This window comes from Vigna angularis, chromosome 10, assembly GCF_016808095.1.
Source record: "Vigna angularis cultivar LongXiaoDou No.4 chromosome 10, ASM1680809v1, whole genome shotgun sequence".
Taxonomy (NCBI): domain Eukaryota; kingdom Viridiplantae; phylum Streptophyta; class Magnoliopsida; order Fabales; family Fabaceae; genus Vigna; species Vigna angularis.
The window spans coordinates 12,418,513-12,435,733 of record NC_068979.1 but is presented as its reverse complement, the minus strand read 5'-3'; the positions used below and the strand labels follow the sequence as shown (position 1 = coordinate 12,435,733).

Below are 17,221 nucleotides of genomic sequence, written 5' to 3'. Positions count from 1 at the left end.
ACGCATAACAGCGAGTGATGATTACAAGAAAAACTCGTTTTCGCTTGGAAACAATTGCGCGGAAGGAATTAAAGTGAATTGCGGGATTCACCGCTTTTTGGTCACCCGCTGGTCAGACGCGATTTGGAGGGATTGCAATGCAAAAGTCAGATGTACCCTCTGTATTTTTATAACCAGTGATGAAATTTATTAATTGTATAACCAGAAATATGTACTGTTCAACCACGGAAGCATTGAACTATATATATTTCAATAGTGCATATATTTCAATAGTACGTAGCATTGTATAACCAGTGATGATGAAATTTATTAAATTAATATATATAAATCAATTAGTAAATAAAGTAATTTTTTTAAATTTAGTATAATTTATATTTTTAACATTTTCATAATAAAAAATGGACATTGCAAAGCATTTTGGCATCGTCCAGTGAAATCTGTAAGGCATTTTTCCAGAACATGTTTTATATAATATTGATAGCATGTGTTAGATCACTATTTGTATTAATATTATATTAAAAAAATTAATTTTAATCAAGTATAATTTAATTATATTTTTTAAATTATTTTTAATAATTATTCCAAATTTTTAACTTTTAATAAACATTTTTACAATTAAATATAACATTAACAAATATAATTTTATATTACTTTAATACCTAGGGACATTTTGGTAATCTTTAATTTCTACCAATTAAATTAATTTTTTAAAATCGTCCCATCAATCAAATCCTACACTAATTCTCACAAATTTCAACCCAAAATTCACTCTCAATTACCTTCAAATCCACTCAAATAAACACACAAAAAAATCACCCTCAAATCCCCTCAAATCCACTCAATTACTCTCCCCCAATCACTCTCCCCCAATTACCTCCAACTAAACACACCCTAAAGAAGAATTGAGTTTCAATCAGATATAATCAATCCATCAGAACTCACATTTATATTTTAAAATCCAATCTGACCATTTTAATTATTAGGTTATTAGGATATAGATAATACCTATTGATCTGATTGTTTATATTTAATTTTTATTTGAATAAATAATAAAAAAAATAATTATTAAATTTAAATATCTATATATATAATGACTGAATTTATAAAATTTAATAGTTCACAACCATCACATGTCATTCTAAAAAATTGCTCATGCTTGAAATAATGAATCTGCATTGATAGCAGAAAAAAGAACATACAACAACCACTCATAAATTTTCAACATACATCCATCTTTCTTTACCAGTTACTATCCCTGGGTTTAAGCCCCAAAATAATGGGATAAGTAGGATTTACCTTATGCTCACCAGAATATTCAGTTTTTGCAAAGTGCACAACACCTTCATACAAAACGTCCTGTGATGCACAATAGTAGAACTAACTATAAGTAGTCAACTATTTTAAGTGGTTCTAATCAGAAAAAATAATATACATAAAATGATTTTGGTAGTCAATTCTTAACAGTCATATAATTGTTCAATTCTAATATTATGTTTATATTCACTTATATGTTATAATTAATCTTATCTTCACGTATTATAATTAATTTTATCTTTAATTATCAAATTTCTCATAGTTATACCTACTTATATTTCCTTAGGATACATGTAGTGTGGAATACTTTCCACGAACAACATATGAACACACTTCAGATAATATTATATTTATAAACTAGTATCTTAGAAATGACACATTTAACTTTATAAAGTTAAAACTTTGATGGAGAAGATTGGAAGCAATCAGAATATTGGATCTATATACTATAAAAAAACACCACCTCTTTGGAGTATGTATGTGGTGTACGATGATTGAGTGTTCGTGAAACCCATGACAAACTCACATGCATACATAATGATACATGTCAACTGCTTCATGCTTGCCACAACCATAATGTTCAAGGATTTTATTTTATTTTATTTTATAAAATAAAAATCCTAATTGTGCAGGGTGTTTCTACACACACCGAAAGATCACGAGATGATAATTATTTTTGAATTATAAAATTTTTAATTTCACAATCCCCATTAATAATGTGTAATTTATACCATATAAAACCTGAATTAAAGTTCAAATTATTAAAGGCAACCTCAACATGTTTATTTTCATCTTCTTTCATTTTTTTCCCTTAGTACTTTTCTCAGTTATTCAAAAACTTCGTCTAAAAAATCATCAAGCTCATCAAACTTACAAAAACTTATGATAGAAATGGTCTGAAATATTCAATAATTGTAAGTTTATTTACGCAAAATCTTGTTAGTTTGAAATCATCAAACACACGACTAGGCACGTGCTCCTCTAAGCTTCCACGTGCGAGTCTAACCGAGCTAGCAATTCACGTGTGTTGAATCGCTATTAAATCCCGAAACATTTTTTTCATCTTCACTAGCATCGCTCCTCGTAACACCACCTGCGACACCACCAAAGCTGACTTACGCGGCGTTTCCGTCACTGGAGGTTCTATCTGAAATCATTTCCGATGTCGGTGAGTTCTCATCGCACCGCTTCTGCCTCTCCATCTGCAAGTGTATTTTACGAATTTGTCTCGCATTTAAGATTTTCTGACATGCTAATTAGGCTTTTCTACCAATCAATTTATCTTACATGGCTTGGATTTAAACCTTCAAATGTTTTTACATTATATTTTGATTGTTTAATTTGTGTATTTTGATTGGTAGCGATTATTTAGCGTTTTCTATTTTGGGTAAAAGAACTTTGAAGGACTCATAACTGTTGCATTACATAGTTACTGAAAGTAGAGAACATGATTGGAATGATGTGCAGTTAATTGTTTCTTGAATGGTACTCAATGTTTGATATCGAGCTTAAAGCAAAACAGTCTCGGTGTATTGAGTGAATAGAACTGAGAATTCTTGCTTGTCCTTTGCAGTGTTATTTTGAGTGCTTGTGAAAATTTAGGGGTTTGTATCATGGTTAACTTCTCTTTAACGAGATATTGATATGAAAAGTTTGACTGTGTGTAAGCAACAAAGATTGAGGGGATCCCAGACAGCTCTTCATGTTGATTGTTTCACATAATATATGTTTTATTACTTCTTTAAGAGTTGACATTTTTTTCCCATCACTGGGAGCCCTATGAAAAAAGCATGATATGAGAATGAAAAATTCATCTTAGTTGTGAATAAGGCTTTCTGGGAATGAAATTACTTGGAAATGACAAAGTATTGAATCGTGAGAAATTGGGAATGGTAGATCACCTCTGTTGAAATCATAGGATTTAGTTAGGGAAGGAGTTACGGAAGGAGGTAGAGTGAAGAAGAGAGAAAGGAGACCTTGAATAACATTGTCATGTGTATTATGATGAGTTAAGACTTAAGATACAAGCCACTAAACTTATTTATTCTTATTCTAGACTCAATCCAAATCAAACAGGAAACATACTATAAACTGTGGGAACCACTCAATGAGATCACCATAGGTACTCTAAATTTTGTGAAATACGAAAACTGATGCTATGAATTATTTTCTAGATGTTTTGGAAACTTCATATATGGGATGATTGATTGTGAAATAATTTTATGTTCATGCTATAGATAATAAATTTCAAATAAAATTGTTTTGTTGGAAACATGCACACAATGATGACACATCCTTTTAAAGGCTGTATGTAGGTGCATGTTCTTAGCTGTGGGAGAATGTGGAAAAAAAACTACTACAATTTTCAAAATCATTTTATGAATCACTTCGTTCTTAAACTTTCTGTTTACTTAAGGCTTCATAAGACATAGATTATAAAAATAAATTATAGACATGTTTGTAAGTTATTACATGAGACACCATAAGAGGCTTTATCTTTAATAGTAAGTATTTTCATTGAGTAATGTGCTTTGAAATTTGAATTTGTCCTTTATGAGTTTCAGAAATTTATTGCCTATGAAGAAGAGGGTATTCTATAATTTCAGGTTTCAGAGGTTTAATACTTGTATTATTTTCTCAGATAAAAACGGTCAAAGTCGTTAATGTTTCCTTGGGAGCAACTGAACAAGACATTAAGGAGTTCTTTTCATTTTCTGGTAACATTGAATATGTTGAACTACGCAGGTCAGTTATTTTGCTCTGTTTCATGAATCCCCTTTGTAGGTTGTTCTTATTTCTAATTTTTGTTTTACAAATCATAAATTTATGTATATTAATGCAGCCATGATGAACGATCCCAAACTGCTTATATTACCTTCAAGGAACCGCATGGAGCTGAGACTGCTGTACTGCTTTCGGTAATACACTTACTCTCATTACATTAATGTTTGTATCATATTAAATTTGTTTCAACAACAAAAAATGTCACATTCATTATTGGTGTGCTTTCGGTAATACACTTACTCTCATTATATTAATGTTTGTATCATATTAAATTTGTTTCAACAACAAAAAATGTCACATTCATTATTAGTGTTGAGATTTCAAGCTTTAGAGCTACAGAATTGTTTGTCATTATCTACAAGGCATACATTGTGATGAAATGTTCAGCTTTTTGAAAACTTAAGGCTGTATTATTGAGCTACCCGGAAAAAAGTTCTGTTTGAGAATTATGGAATTCTAGATGATTGAAGATATTGCAGTGTTCCTTAATACTGGAAAATTTTCATTTTCTGCTTTGAATCAACATTACCTTTTCCAATGGAATTATTGAAAAAATTCAATCATCCTCCATAGTGAGATTGAATACAAATGGAGTTTGATGCGGTTTATTCAACAATCTTACTGATGCTAATCTGAAATTGTGTTGTTTCAAAAGAATAGCCATTTGAAGTATGGATAGTTAGCTGTAATTCACACTGTGGGACATGTATCTGATTGTATTATTTTATGTGGCTATTAAATTGCTTGTGATTACACTAATGACATACAACATGTTCAATTTGGCAATGTATGACCAAATATGACCTAAATTCACTTTTCTCAGGGAGCAACTATAGTGGATATGTCAGTTACAATAACTCTGGATCCAGATTACCAGCTTCCACCGGCTGCCTTCAAATCATTTGTGAGTCCTGTGAGTCCTGCTAAGACCCTCTAACTACTAATTAAATATTGTACACAAGTAACTTTCTTGTTTTGGTCTTACAACTATGAATGTTTTTGCAGGAAAAGGACAGTGAAACTCCTGGTGGTGCTGAAGTTGCTTTACAGAAGGCAGAGGATGTGGTCTCTGGCATGCTAGCCAAGGGCTTTATCTTAGGGAAAGATGCTGTCAACCAAGCAAAAGCTTTTGACGAGAAGCACCAGTTATCATCCACAGCCTCAGCAAAAGTTGCATCCTTTGATCAGAAAATTGGGCTTAGTGAGAAAATAAGTGCTGGTGCTACAGTTGTGGGTGATAGAATTCGAGATGTGGATCAAAAGTTTCAGGTTTCAGAAAAGACCAAATCAGCTTTTGCAGCTGCAGAACAGACAGTGAGCAATGCTGGTTCTGCCATAATGAAGAATCGCTATGTGCTTACTGGGGCATCCTGGGTCACAGGTGCTTTTAGTAAGGTTTCTAAGGCCGCTGGGGAAGTAGGACAGAAGACTAGAGAGAAAGTGGAGAGTGAAGAACAGAAACGAAGTGTGGAAGATCAGCATGCACAGGTCCTTTCTGAGGCACCCAAAGCAGCAGAAGCAAGTGAGCAGAAGCCTTCTAAGCCTGCTCCTGCTCAGGGTTTGATCCTTTGATTAGCTTCTTTGTATGTACATATATACTTTATCCGAACCTCTCCCCAAGTGTTTCAGGATGATTAACGACCTTTGTTTTTTTCACATCTGAAGTGAATGTAGGACTCATTTACTGTTGGACATGAGTGCAATTATTTATTTTTCTTCTATAATATAGTTTCCTAGCTGTGAAATAATTTGTTTCTCCTATTTATTTTGGTGGTAGTAGTCGAGAGGAGGGGAGGAATTGAAACTACACACAAATAAGAACTACAGCCCGTGTAAAAAATATATAAATAATTAAGAAACGAAGGGGTTACGTTAGCAGAAATAGAAAATGAAGTACGCTAAGGCTTAAATCATACAAAAAAATTGACTAATAAATAAAATTAATAATAACGAGTATATATACAAGGATAGATGAAAATACATGATTTTCCCAAACACAGAAAGAGGCTTTATCCAACACTCGCTGGGATATACACTATAATTTTCTGTTGGTTAAATTGAGCTCAGAAGGAGAAAATGTTCACGATGTGTCCAAATTCCCGAATCGTCACTATAAGAGATCAAGCACTTTTGTTAAATTTCCCATCAACTGCACCATATCATGTTTTGAGAAACTTAGCCTGTGTAACTTTATCTATATCATTTTGTTGCTTCGTAACACTTCACTTAGGATATGCAAACAATATATTTTATACCTGATTTTCTTTACACATTATTGTTTAACAAAAAAATACTAAAATTTATAAAACCAAAATCGGCTAATTAAATTAAAAATGAAACTTCAGAAAATTTATAATTTGAATAAATAATAATAAAAATATAAAATAGTGCTTTTGAAAATACTTTGATGTCATTTCTTTTCATGAAAGTATAAAATTATGTAGAATTTGATACATCAATTTTACCATGCGTCCACTACTTAGTTTGTCTCTCAGAATCACAAAAAAGTGTCAATTACTCATCAAAACTAATCCTTCAAAGTGTAGAAATTATCGAAGTGATTTTTTTTAAGGTTAAATTATATTATTGGTCCTTATATTTATTTTGTTAATTTTGTTTACGTATATTTTAAATTGTGAAATTAATCCTTTTTTTATCAATTTTTTACGGTAAAAAATCATGACTAAAAATATCATTAAAATAAAAACACAGATTAAATTTTACAATAATAGTAAGCAGTAATTTGTTTCTACTGGTTTTGAATTTTATTATTACATAAACTGATGATAATAAAACGAATACTGATAAGATAAATTAAAGTCTTATTAGAAGTAATAAAATATAATTTTTTACGTGTAATCTTTTCAGTATATTAATTAACAATATTTACATTTAGTAGCATTGTCAAATGAAAACTTTCATACTTAATTTTTTTAAATATAATTTGAGATTTTTTTTTATGTTGTAAATCGGTGATTGGATAGATTAATATTGATGAGACATTAAAATTAATTGATCAATAATAATTGGAAATTTTATAGTTTGATGATTATGTTGAAAGTAGCACAAAAAGAAAACAATTGTAAGATAATCAGGTTGAAAAGAAAATATCATGTAACTCATATTATGAGATTTATTTTGTAGTTGATTGTCCATAATTATTTTGTAATGAAGAGCAATTACGAAATTATTCACAATAGCTATCATAAGCTTGTTTAATTATTGTTATATTAATGGAGGGTTGTTATTATTATCATGGTATAGTAATTAAGAAGAGTTCATAATCTATCTAAAAATAATCTATTATTCACATACTTCAAAGATAAGGTTGAAACTTGGAGATTACTCTCTTTCTCTAAATACTAAGATACTCTATATTTATTATTACCAAAATATTATAGAGCTTAATATATAGCAATGGCTATAAGAGGTATGTTCCCAATTTCTAAATGTCTATAATATGATTACTAATATTTACAAATTATTGAAAAAATCAAGATTTTTTTTTAAAATATGATACGCTCTGGATTGTGATAGGATATTTTGTTTACAATATAAATGTATAGCTTTTCTAAAAAAGTGTTCATATAATTAGAAAATTAAATATAATTTCGTCTTCAGAAATATTAACTTGACATCAAAGTAGTAACAATTAAAAATAAATTAGTTCACAAAAAACTTACTATATTTAAAATGTATAAATTGATTCATGTTTGTCTTGTTAAAATATAATCACACCTGTTGAAATTTAATTAATAATTACTCAATGTAGTTTTTTTTTCACGAACTTTTATCTTTTTTATGAATAATGTAAAAAGGATATAAATATCATACGTAATTTCATTAAATCTAAAAGTAGTGGGTTTAATTCATCCAAAAGTAGTTATACAACTTTGAATATAATTAAATCATTACTTGTCAAAAAGCATTTCATTTAGAGAAAGTAACTATCCTACTTACGTTTCAATTAGAAAACTTAAAACTGATCTAAAATGCTATCATCCCAACATCTTTAATTATTAGACGTTCATGGCAAATGTTAACCTCTAGGAATTTAGTTTATAATTTTTTTATTGAGAAGCATTAAAAATGTATCGACATAATTTTAATTCATTTTTCATTTCTTTAAAGTTGTCGGTGGTTATCAAAACTATGTGTTTAGTAACTTTTATTTTATTCTTTATGATTTTTTTCATTCATGTAAGTATTTTTGTATCAAATAAGGAAAAGGTTTGTATTCGAATATTGGACAAAATATTTATAAAAATTTAGAGTAATAATTGTAACATCCCAAAATATATAGTAAAAACTATATAAAATAGTAGTCATCATTATAATATTTTAGAACACTTAAAGACTTATAGATAAAGAGTTAATCTTACAGTCATTCAAAATGGCTATAAAATTTAAAACTTTATATATAATGGAGTATTTCAAAACTTATACAAATAAAATGGACAACCTAACTAAACTAGACAACCGCATTATTTCCCTCCAAAGCCTGCTCCAAAGGCACTTCATATCCCTATGCTCACATCCATAGGATGATCATTGCAAAAGAAAAACACTACAGATGCAAAATACAAACACAAGGAAAAGGGTAAGCACTAGTGCAAGAAAGACCTTTAACGTCACCCTTTAGACGTCTGACCCTCGAATATCCAACGTAAAAAATGACCGGTGACATTTTTCGTAAATAAAACAACTATTTAGGCGTCGGTTATGGAAGGGCCCGACGTCTAAATACTCATATACGTCAGCTCCCCCCGAATAGACGCCAAAACTAAACGAAAAAGTTAAAAAAAATAATTTTTTATTCTATTAAGACGTCTGTTATGGAGGGAACCGACTTCTGAAGCACTTTAGACGTCTGTTAATTGGGGGGACCGACGTCTAAACCCTAAATCCAGAAATTTAAAAAGTCACTTTTTGACTCCGTTTAGACGTCTGATCCCGCCACTCCGACTTCTGAAGCACTTTAGACGTCTGTTAATTGGGGGGACCGACGTCTAAACCCTAAACCCAGATATTTAAAAAGTCACTTTTTGACTCCGTTTAGACGTCTGATCCTGCCACTCCAACTTCTGAAGCACTTTAGATGTATGTTAATTGGGGGGACCCACGTCTAATACCTAAATCCAGAAATTTATAAAGTCACCTTTTGACTCCGTTTAGACGTCTGATCCCACCACTCCGACTTCTGAAGCACTTTAGACATCTGTTAATTGGGGGGACCGACGTCTAAACCTTAAACCCAGAAATTTAAAAAGTCACTTTTTGACTCTTTTTAGACGTCTGATCCCGCCACTCCGACTTCTGAAGCACTTTAGACGTCTGTTAATTGGGGGGACCGACGTCTAAACCCTAAACTCAGAAATTTAAAAAGTCACTTTTTTACTCCGTTTAGACGTCTAATCCCGCCACTCCGCCTTCTGAAGCACTTTAGACGTTTGTTAATTGGGGGGACCGACCTCTAAACCCTAAATCCAGAAATTTAAAAAGTCACTTTTTGACTCCGTTTATACGTCTGATCCCGCCACTCCGACTTCTGAAGCACTTTAGACGTCTGTTAGTTGGGGGAACCGACGTCTAAATTTTGGCATTAAAACACCGTGAACGCGAGACAGCCGTTACGCGCACTCATTGTTCATCATCTTCGTCACATTTTCTCTCTACGGGTTACGCTTTTCAGGTTCGTTTTCTCACTTTGGCACCGTTTTAAATTAAATTTACTCCGATTACATCACTCTTTGATGCATTATCTTTCATTTGAACCGATTAAAATGCGTTTTCGTTGGGTTTTGGTGCAGTTATTCTCGTGTCTTTAGGCGGCGTTCTATGGCAGCGATTTCTTGCGTTTTGTACTCCTCCAATTCCCTCCACTACGTTTTTAAAACCATCCAATAAAAAAATGTACAATACATTCTCTTCAATTAAAATATAAAGTTGTAAACTCGAATCACCATGAGTCAGGAGCAACCTCAGAGACGTCTAACCTGTATGGATCGGACGTCTATATAGACGTCGGACCTATATAGGTCTGACGTCTATAGAGACGTCTGACCTAAAGGGTTCGACGTCTCATTAACGTCACCCATATAGACGTCAGACAGAGATCAGACGTTAAAAGCCCAAAATAACAGACGTCTAAAGTCCTTTTTGCACTAGTGAAGCTAGATACACAAGAAAACATACACTATAATAGCATATAACATACACATGATTATTTATAGCAAAGTAACTAAATCACACATCCTATCATATTATATTCTAAACTTGACTCGTTTGGGCTTAGAATGATTGTCGAGCTATGGCGGGTCATGCACTCGTGGTGGCCTCTACTGCTTTGCAAAGTCATTGCCAATGGGTTTCACCCTACCACCCTCACGAGGTTAGTCTGTTCCAGGCCTTGAGGCATACTGGAAGCCCCCAAGACTAAGACCTCTTGCTACTCCTCACGGCATGATTCAATCCTCCCTACTTGAGAATGAAAGATCATTGGAGTTTCAGGATAACTCCCAAGACTGAGCGCCTGCATTCATTCTAAACAACCTGGAATCTCACCAAGAGATCCTGCACTGAAACTTACATTCACCCCTTTAAATCACATACTTTCATTTGTAATTGCACTCATAATAATTCTCAATTATATACTGACATACACCTTCAAGCACACTTCACAATACATGCCACAATTAATTTAATTCAACTCAATACAAAGCAATAAAGAGCAAACTGTTCCAGACCTTTCACTCTGCGCACCCAATTCGCAAGGCGAAACCATAAGTTTCTCGCATAACGACTTGTCTCGATGTGCGAATTAACTCGCAAAGGTAGCAGACCTCAACCCCTCGCATAGCGCTCCCACGTCGTTATGCGAAAGCCCAGATAGAAACCAACCCTCCCAACTACTCGTTGTGTGTCCCTTTTCGCTATTCGAATAAAATTGGTAGTAGTCCCATACCCCAACCAGGCGCATAGCGCTCTGATTCGCCATGCGAATCACTAGACAGAGAGAAACTCTCCTCAACCATTTGCATAGCGACCTAACTCGCTGCGTGAATGTCCAAGCAGAGAGCAAACATCTCAAGTCATTCGCACAACGCACCAATTCGTTGTGCGAATGCCCTTGGCAGAGGGCATCTTGCCAGAGCGACTCGCTATGCGAATCTATTCGCACAGCGAGTGTGCATAATCTACAGAACAAAAATCTGTAGAATTATGCAACTCATACCCCAATTACCAATTCTATCTATTTTTCCCAACTTTTAACACTCATAAATTGTATTATATACCTAATTAGACTTGTCTAAGTGATTCTAAACCTTCTTAACCTCAATCTGTAGTGTTTATGGATCAAATTCTGCTCCAAAACATCAAATTTTATCAACTTAGAGACTCAAATCCCATTCTACCCCTTTTGGCACTATTTTCAGCCACTTAAGGACTCAAGCAAGTCCTAATTGACCTATCTAACCTATTCTAACTTACTAATACAGCCTATAACTCCTATTTCAAAATTTCACTACTCCACTTCCTTAAAACTTACCTAAAAACCAATATACTTCACACAACTTTCTCATAAACCCATTTCATCCAGATCTTTACCTTTCATCTAGTCTATAACATCAGAATCATCATCCCAAACAGTTCATATTCATAATTTCTTCACACACACTTATAACAGCCACAACAAGCACATTCATTATAACATCAAAGTTAAAAATTCAGCTCATCATATATCTATAACTAACATATTCTTCATACATGTATAATATAATTAACTAAACAGAGAAAAAATCCAGCTTTCCTTACCTTAGAGAAGTACCACCCAACTCTAGAAACCCCTAAAACGATGCTTGCACTGCAAGGTAACTCTAGGAAACCCTACAAATCACCAATTGGCGATAGAAAACAACTCTTAGAACCTAAATTGAGCTGAGAATTGAAGAAGAAAGCTACAAGACACATGCAACAACACAATTTGCATGATCAAGACTCAAGAACATGCGGAGAAAGGGGAAAAACAGCTTACCAGCTAGAATCAAGAAATTGATCAGTCAATTGTGTAGCCCTCTACGTCGTGAACTCTAGGCACTTCCTGATCGTCAATCAGACAACTCAGTTGAGAGAATAGAGAGAAGGCAGAGAAAATAGGGAATAATGTTTTAGAGAGATTGAGTGTTCTTAAAGTAATGAGACGCGTTTATAAAATTCTATTTATATTATAAGATTATTTTAAAGTAAAATGTTCGTCTCATTATTTTAATACACTTATCTACTTTATTACTCTATTTTCTAGGTTCTTACAATAATTTAAGTGTTTTTTATTTGATAGAAATAAGGATACAATACAACATGAGAAATTTCTTACACTATAATGACATACTTAAACTCACTCTTAATAATATATTACAAAATTCAATCCAATTAATGCAAAATTTAACATGATTTAATTAGATTTTTCAAAACAAAAGAAAAAAAAACTTCAAATAATATTTACAGTATGAAAACAACAGTACAATCCTGGCAACAACAACAATTATTACACTATCATCACCAATAACAATAACAATAATAATTAATATTTGTGAATGAAAAAAACTATATACTTGAATTTTCACATTTCACATCCTTCACACTGAATTTCAATTAATGGTATCTTAATTTTAGGTTTAAACCCTCAAATGGTCCTCATATTTGTTAGGGAATCTCAAGTGGGTTATCGTTTTTTTAACTGTCTCAATCGGGTCCATATATTTGTAAAACTGAGCCAATTGGGTCCAAATATTTGAAAAATTAAGCCAATTAAGCCTTGTCCGTTAAGTTTTCATAAACAACATCAAAATTTGCAGACGTGGTGCACACTTAATCTACTAATGTAAAACTGTTATATTACGTGGAATTTAACTTTTTTGAAAACACAAGTAAAATAAACTTATAAACTTAATTACCTGAGTGAAAAAGGGAACAGGGCTCAACCGGGAAAATTATAACCAAAACACCATTACTGCTTCTTCTGTTGTTCGGTGACTGATCTTTCTCACTACATAAACTCCTTTCGTTTCCATGGCTTCAACGCTGTAGAAACTGCTTCGAAAATCACCATTACTCCCCTTTAAATTTATTTCTACCTATTTGAACATCATTAAAATATCAACACCTTTTCATCCTTCTAATTTACTTTCTTAATCTTCAAACTGCGGGTTTTTTTTTTGTTTTGGTCAAACCAAACATTATTCAACAAACCCTAACCTACCTAGTCACTTTGTTGTGTCCTCACACACATAACCATATCTATAATCATCAAATTCATTCGTTCCTCCACCGTCCCAAAGCTTCTCTTCTTTTTCAGAAACCCTTTCCATTTTTTCATTTTTGCTACAATGGGACGCTGCACGAAGATGTTGGTGTTTACGACAATTTTGGTATTGAGTCTACAACAAACATGGGGATTTCGGCTGTTGAAAGAGAAACAACTACTACGGCAGTAGAACAAGATAATAATACAATCACTAAAAAGAGACCCCGTCCGAAGTTCCCTCACAGTGTCACCCTGAACCCTCTCCCACAAGCCCGAATACGTGGCAATTTGATGCCCCCACCGTGATCTTTCCGAGTTTTCCTTTTGGGTTTTTTCCAAAACTCGATTTTGAAAGTGGGTTTCGTTCTCTGGATGATAGGGTGGAAGAAGATTCCGGAACCATGTGTTGAAAACACCTTCTCCCGAAATTTTAATTTTTTTTCCATTTTAGATTTCCTCTTTTCCATTTCAGAATTCATCTTTTCCCTTTCCAGATTCATCTTTTCCCTTTTCCATTTCAAAATCCCTAATTCAGATTCATCTTTTCCCTTTTTCATTTCAGAATCCCTCTTTTCCATTTCATAATTTCCATATCTTATCAATCTCTTTCTTTTTTTCTCTTCATCTTTCCAATTCAATTCTTTATTTTTCTGATTCAATTCATTTTTCCTTTTTATTTTTCTCAAAAGCTTTCAAATTTCTCTAATGTTTTATTTTTCACTGTGTTACCAGGGCACCACTCGCAACAATTTCGATCGTCGTCGATCACCACCGTCAACAACCATAATTGTCGTTGTTGGCGGAGGGTCCTTTCCGCTGAACAATTAAATAATATAACATAACACAATATAACATAACACGTCATATAACACTTATACAAGATTTAATAACAAATTAAATAAAAAATTTCACGTAATATAAGACTTAACGCCGTCTATGAAAACTTAACGGACAAAGCTTAATTGGCTCAATTTTACAAATATATGGACCCGATTGAGACAGTTAAAAAAACGAGGACCCACTTGAGATTCCCCAACAAATATGAAGACGATATGAGGGTTTAAACCCTTAATTTTATATTTTATTATATTTTCCATACTAAATTCTCATCACTCTACCAATATTTTCTCTACTCCTCTTTCTTAAAAAAAATTGAGTAACAACTACAATATTCCATTATACCTATGAAAATGATCTCAAATGGAAGAGTCATTCATAATTTTAAGTTTAAAACCGGAACCTTATTAAAAAGATTTTTTGAAATATGTTTATGTAATTGAAAAGGGTCTTAATTTTTTTTAATCATGAGTCTTAAATACGAAAATATTTTAATCTTGCAAAGACTATTCTTACATTGAAAATGAGTCTTATAAAGTATTTGTATTGTTAATAAAATTTGCAAGAAGATGAAATCACATAAAGTAAAATAATAGAACTTTATGACATGACTCCTCCTACAAAATCTAATTTTCTTTTCCTCTTTAACTCTAAATTCTTTGTATACAATTGGATTCATTTCCTTCTCCTTCTAACATTGTCCCAAACTTTACTTCACCATTTTATATACAATTGTAATTTTAACCCTATATTCTGATTCAGATGGTTGGAAATGGGTTTGTGGCCGGTCTCTAACGCATAGTACGGTTGATTTTTGTGTGTTACAGTGTTATCCAAAGTTTAAGTTGTTTGATTTTGAGTTTTCTGTGACTAAATTGTTCGGATGTAGTACAATGAGTGTCGGGTCATCTCCTAGTCTGGTTGGATTGTGTCAATTTTCAAATTGTTTGTTCTGTTATGTTTTTTTCTATTGTCTTTTAGGTTTTTAAAGTCTCTTGTTCATCAAGAATCGTCGCTTCGGTAGTATCTATAAAAAATGTTTCGATGTTAATTTCAGTAGATGATCGATCAGTCAACAACTAATGCAATGATGCATGTGCATATTATATCAAACTTATATATTAAACTTTTTTTATAGAAGTTTGTTATGGGTTTTTATTTTTTTTGGTTGATCTAATCATAACTCAATTATACTTTAATCGATATTAACAGGTTGATTTGTTACTTAATTGTTACTCTGACCATTTTTTAATTGGTTGACTGTATTGTTTGATCATAGTAGTTATAGGTGATGTCTAAGAGATGATAAAAGATGATTGATTTAAAAGAACTCACTTCTTCAAGAGTAGTTGATAAAAAAAATTCGGTTCAAAGAATCATTGATTTTGAAATTAGACCGTTCGATTGATTGATGATTGACTTTTTCGATATTAACCATAGTTCTATGTATACATTTTGTCCATTCCACCACATGCGATCCAGAACCCAAATCATCTATGAGTAATTTCAGCAACATCACAAAGAAACTGTTGTTACTCCAAAAAGAATATTTTTAACTACTCTTTAATTGCAATATAGTTCATAAGCTGCAATTAAGTTTTAACTAGTCTATATACAGCATATGTGTATTTTAACATTTTAAATTTTATATTAAAATAGTGAGTACTATTTTGACATCAACAAACTTTTACGCATTATATGTTTGTCGTTTAAACGGAGGAACATGAATGTCCATCTGTTTTAAACGCTGAGACAACCTCTTGAATGTCCATGTTCACGAGTTATATAGTTTTGCCAAATTCTCTCGTGAAGCCATGGCCCACATTGTTTTATTTAATAAAGAAAATTGTTGTTTTGGTGATAAGTGTAGTTGGTCGTATGGACCATTTTTTTTTATTTATACTTTGATGTCATGATCAAGTTTTAATTTTCAATAAATGCAAAAGGAAAAGTTGCGGTGGGTACAGTGGATACATATTAGATGAAAGCAGTGAGTTTGGAAGAGACAAAACAAACAAGATATAAAATCTATCAATGATGAAATGTTATCATAGGAGGAAGTTTTTAATTGTCAATGAGTTAAATTGAACAAATTAGTAAGCTTAATCGTTACGCAAATTTCGACTTTAGCCCCACTTCCAACTAAAAAGTTAACATAGAAAAAAGTGCGTTTGAGAAAAGAAATTGCAACATAGATGTCAGTGGGAAGAACTTTGCATCATTGTTATGTTCGCCACATGACTTTGTGGATATAGTCACTACATAACCTCAATAATGTATTTCATGTACGGCTATTCTCGACATAATGTTATGTAATTATATATATATATATATATATATATATATATATATGTATATATATATATATATATATGTATATGTATTACTCAAGTAGATTTATTTAGAAATTATCAAGCAGTATGATAAAGTTTTAGTAAAATTTCAATTTGTCAATGTATTTGTGATGATGACCATTGTTGAAAAGAATAGCCAAGTAATATATATATATATATATATATATATATATATATATATATATATATATATATATATATATATATATATATATATATATATATATATATATATATATATATATATATGACCAAGTCCACTCACTATACATCAAATTGTACGAAAATTGTAGAAACTGGACAAGTATAAAAAATTTAGACAAACCCATTTCACTCAATCTTTTCTTCCAGAATGGGACTCTTTTGCCAAATGGGCGATGTAGCCAGTCAACAATTATACATGTCTATTAATCAGTTTTTAATGCTTGTGTAATATTCTAAGACACTTTTACACTAATTACATGATCTTAACATTAGTTGGTGTAAAACCAAGTAGGTCGGATAAATTTCAAATTTATTTTTACTGCCTTTTCGTACTTTATTTTATGCTTTAATAATATTATTATAATTTCTTGCATTACCACTTATACAAGTTTTAAAAAGCTATTAACTTATTAATTTATCTTTA

At 31.9% G+C, this 17,221-nt stretch overlaps 1 protein-coding gene and 1 pseudogene across 2 annotated transcripts; both read left to right on the top strand.

The window, feature by feature from the left end:
• Nucleotides 1–2,333: 2,333 nt before the first annotated feature.
• Nucleotides 2,334–5,838, top strand: LOC108335026 (binding partner of ACD11 1). Of its 2 annotated transcripts, none has more exons than XM_017570944.2 (5): nucleotides 2,334–2,482; nucleotides 3,956–4,059; nucleotides 4,157–4,232; nucleotides 4,922–5,002; nucleotides 5,104–5,838. In XM_017570944.2, the coding sequence occupies exons 1-5, from the start codon at nucleotides 2,477–2,479 to the stop codon at nucleotides 5,668–5,670; spliced, it is 834 nt and encodes a 277-aa protein (XP_017426433.1). In that variant the 5' UTR covers nucleotides 2,334–2,476; the 3' UTR covers nucleotides 5,671–5,838. The 2 variants fall into 2 exon arrangements, with proteins under 2 accessions (XP_017426433.1, XP_017426432.1); XM_017570943.2 differs by having other exon boundaries at nucleotides 2,337–2,482; nucleotides 4,922–5,011.
• Nucleotides 5,839–13,167: 7,329 nt separating this feature from the next.
• On the top strand, nucleotides 13,168–13,812 carry LOC108334874 (uncharacterized; annotated as a pseudogene).
• Nucleotides 13,813–17,221: the final 3,409 nt, after the last annotated feature.

Coding starts and splice junctions, on each gene's coding strand:
- LOC108335026 (XM_017570943.2), top strand. Junction 4,060..4,156: donor GAATATGTTGAACTACGCAG/GTCAGTTATTTT, acceptor ATATTAATGCAG/CCATGATGAACGATCCCAAA. Junction 5,012..5,103: donor TCAAATCATTTGTGAGTCCT/GTGAGTCCTGCT, acceptor ATGTTTTTGCAG/GAAAAGGACAGTGAAACTCC.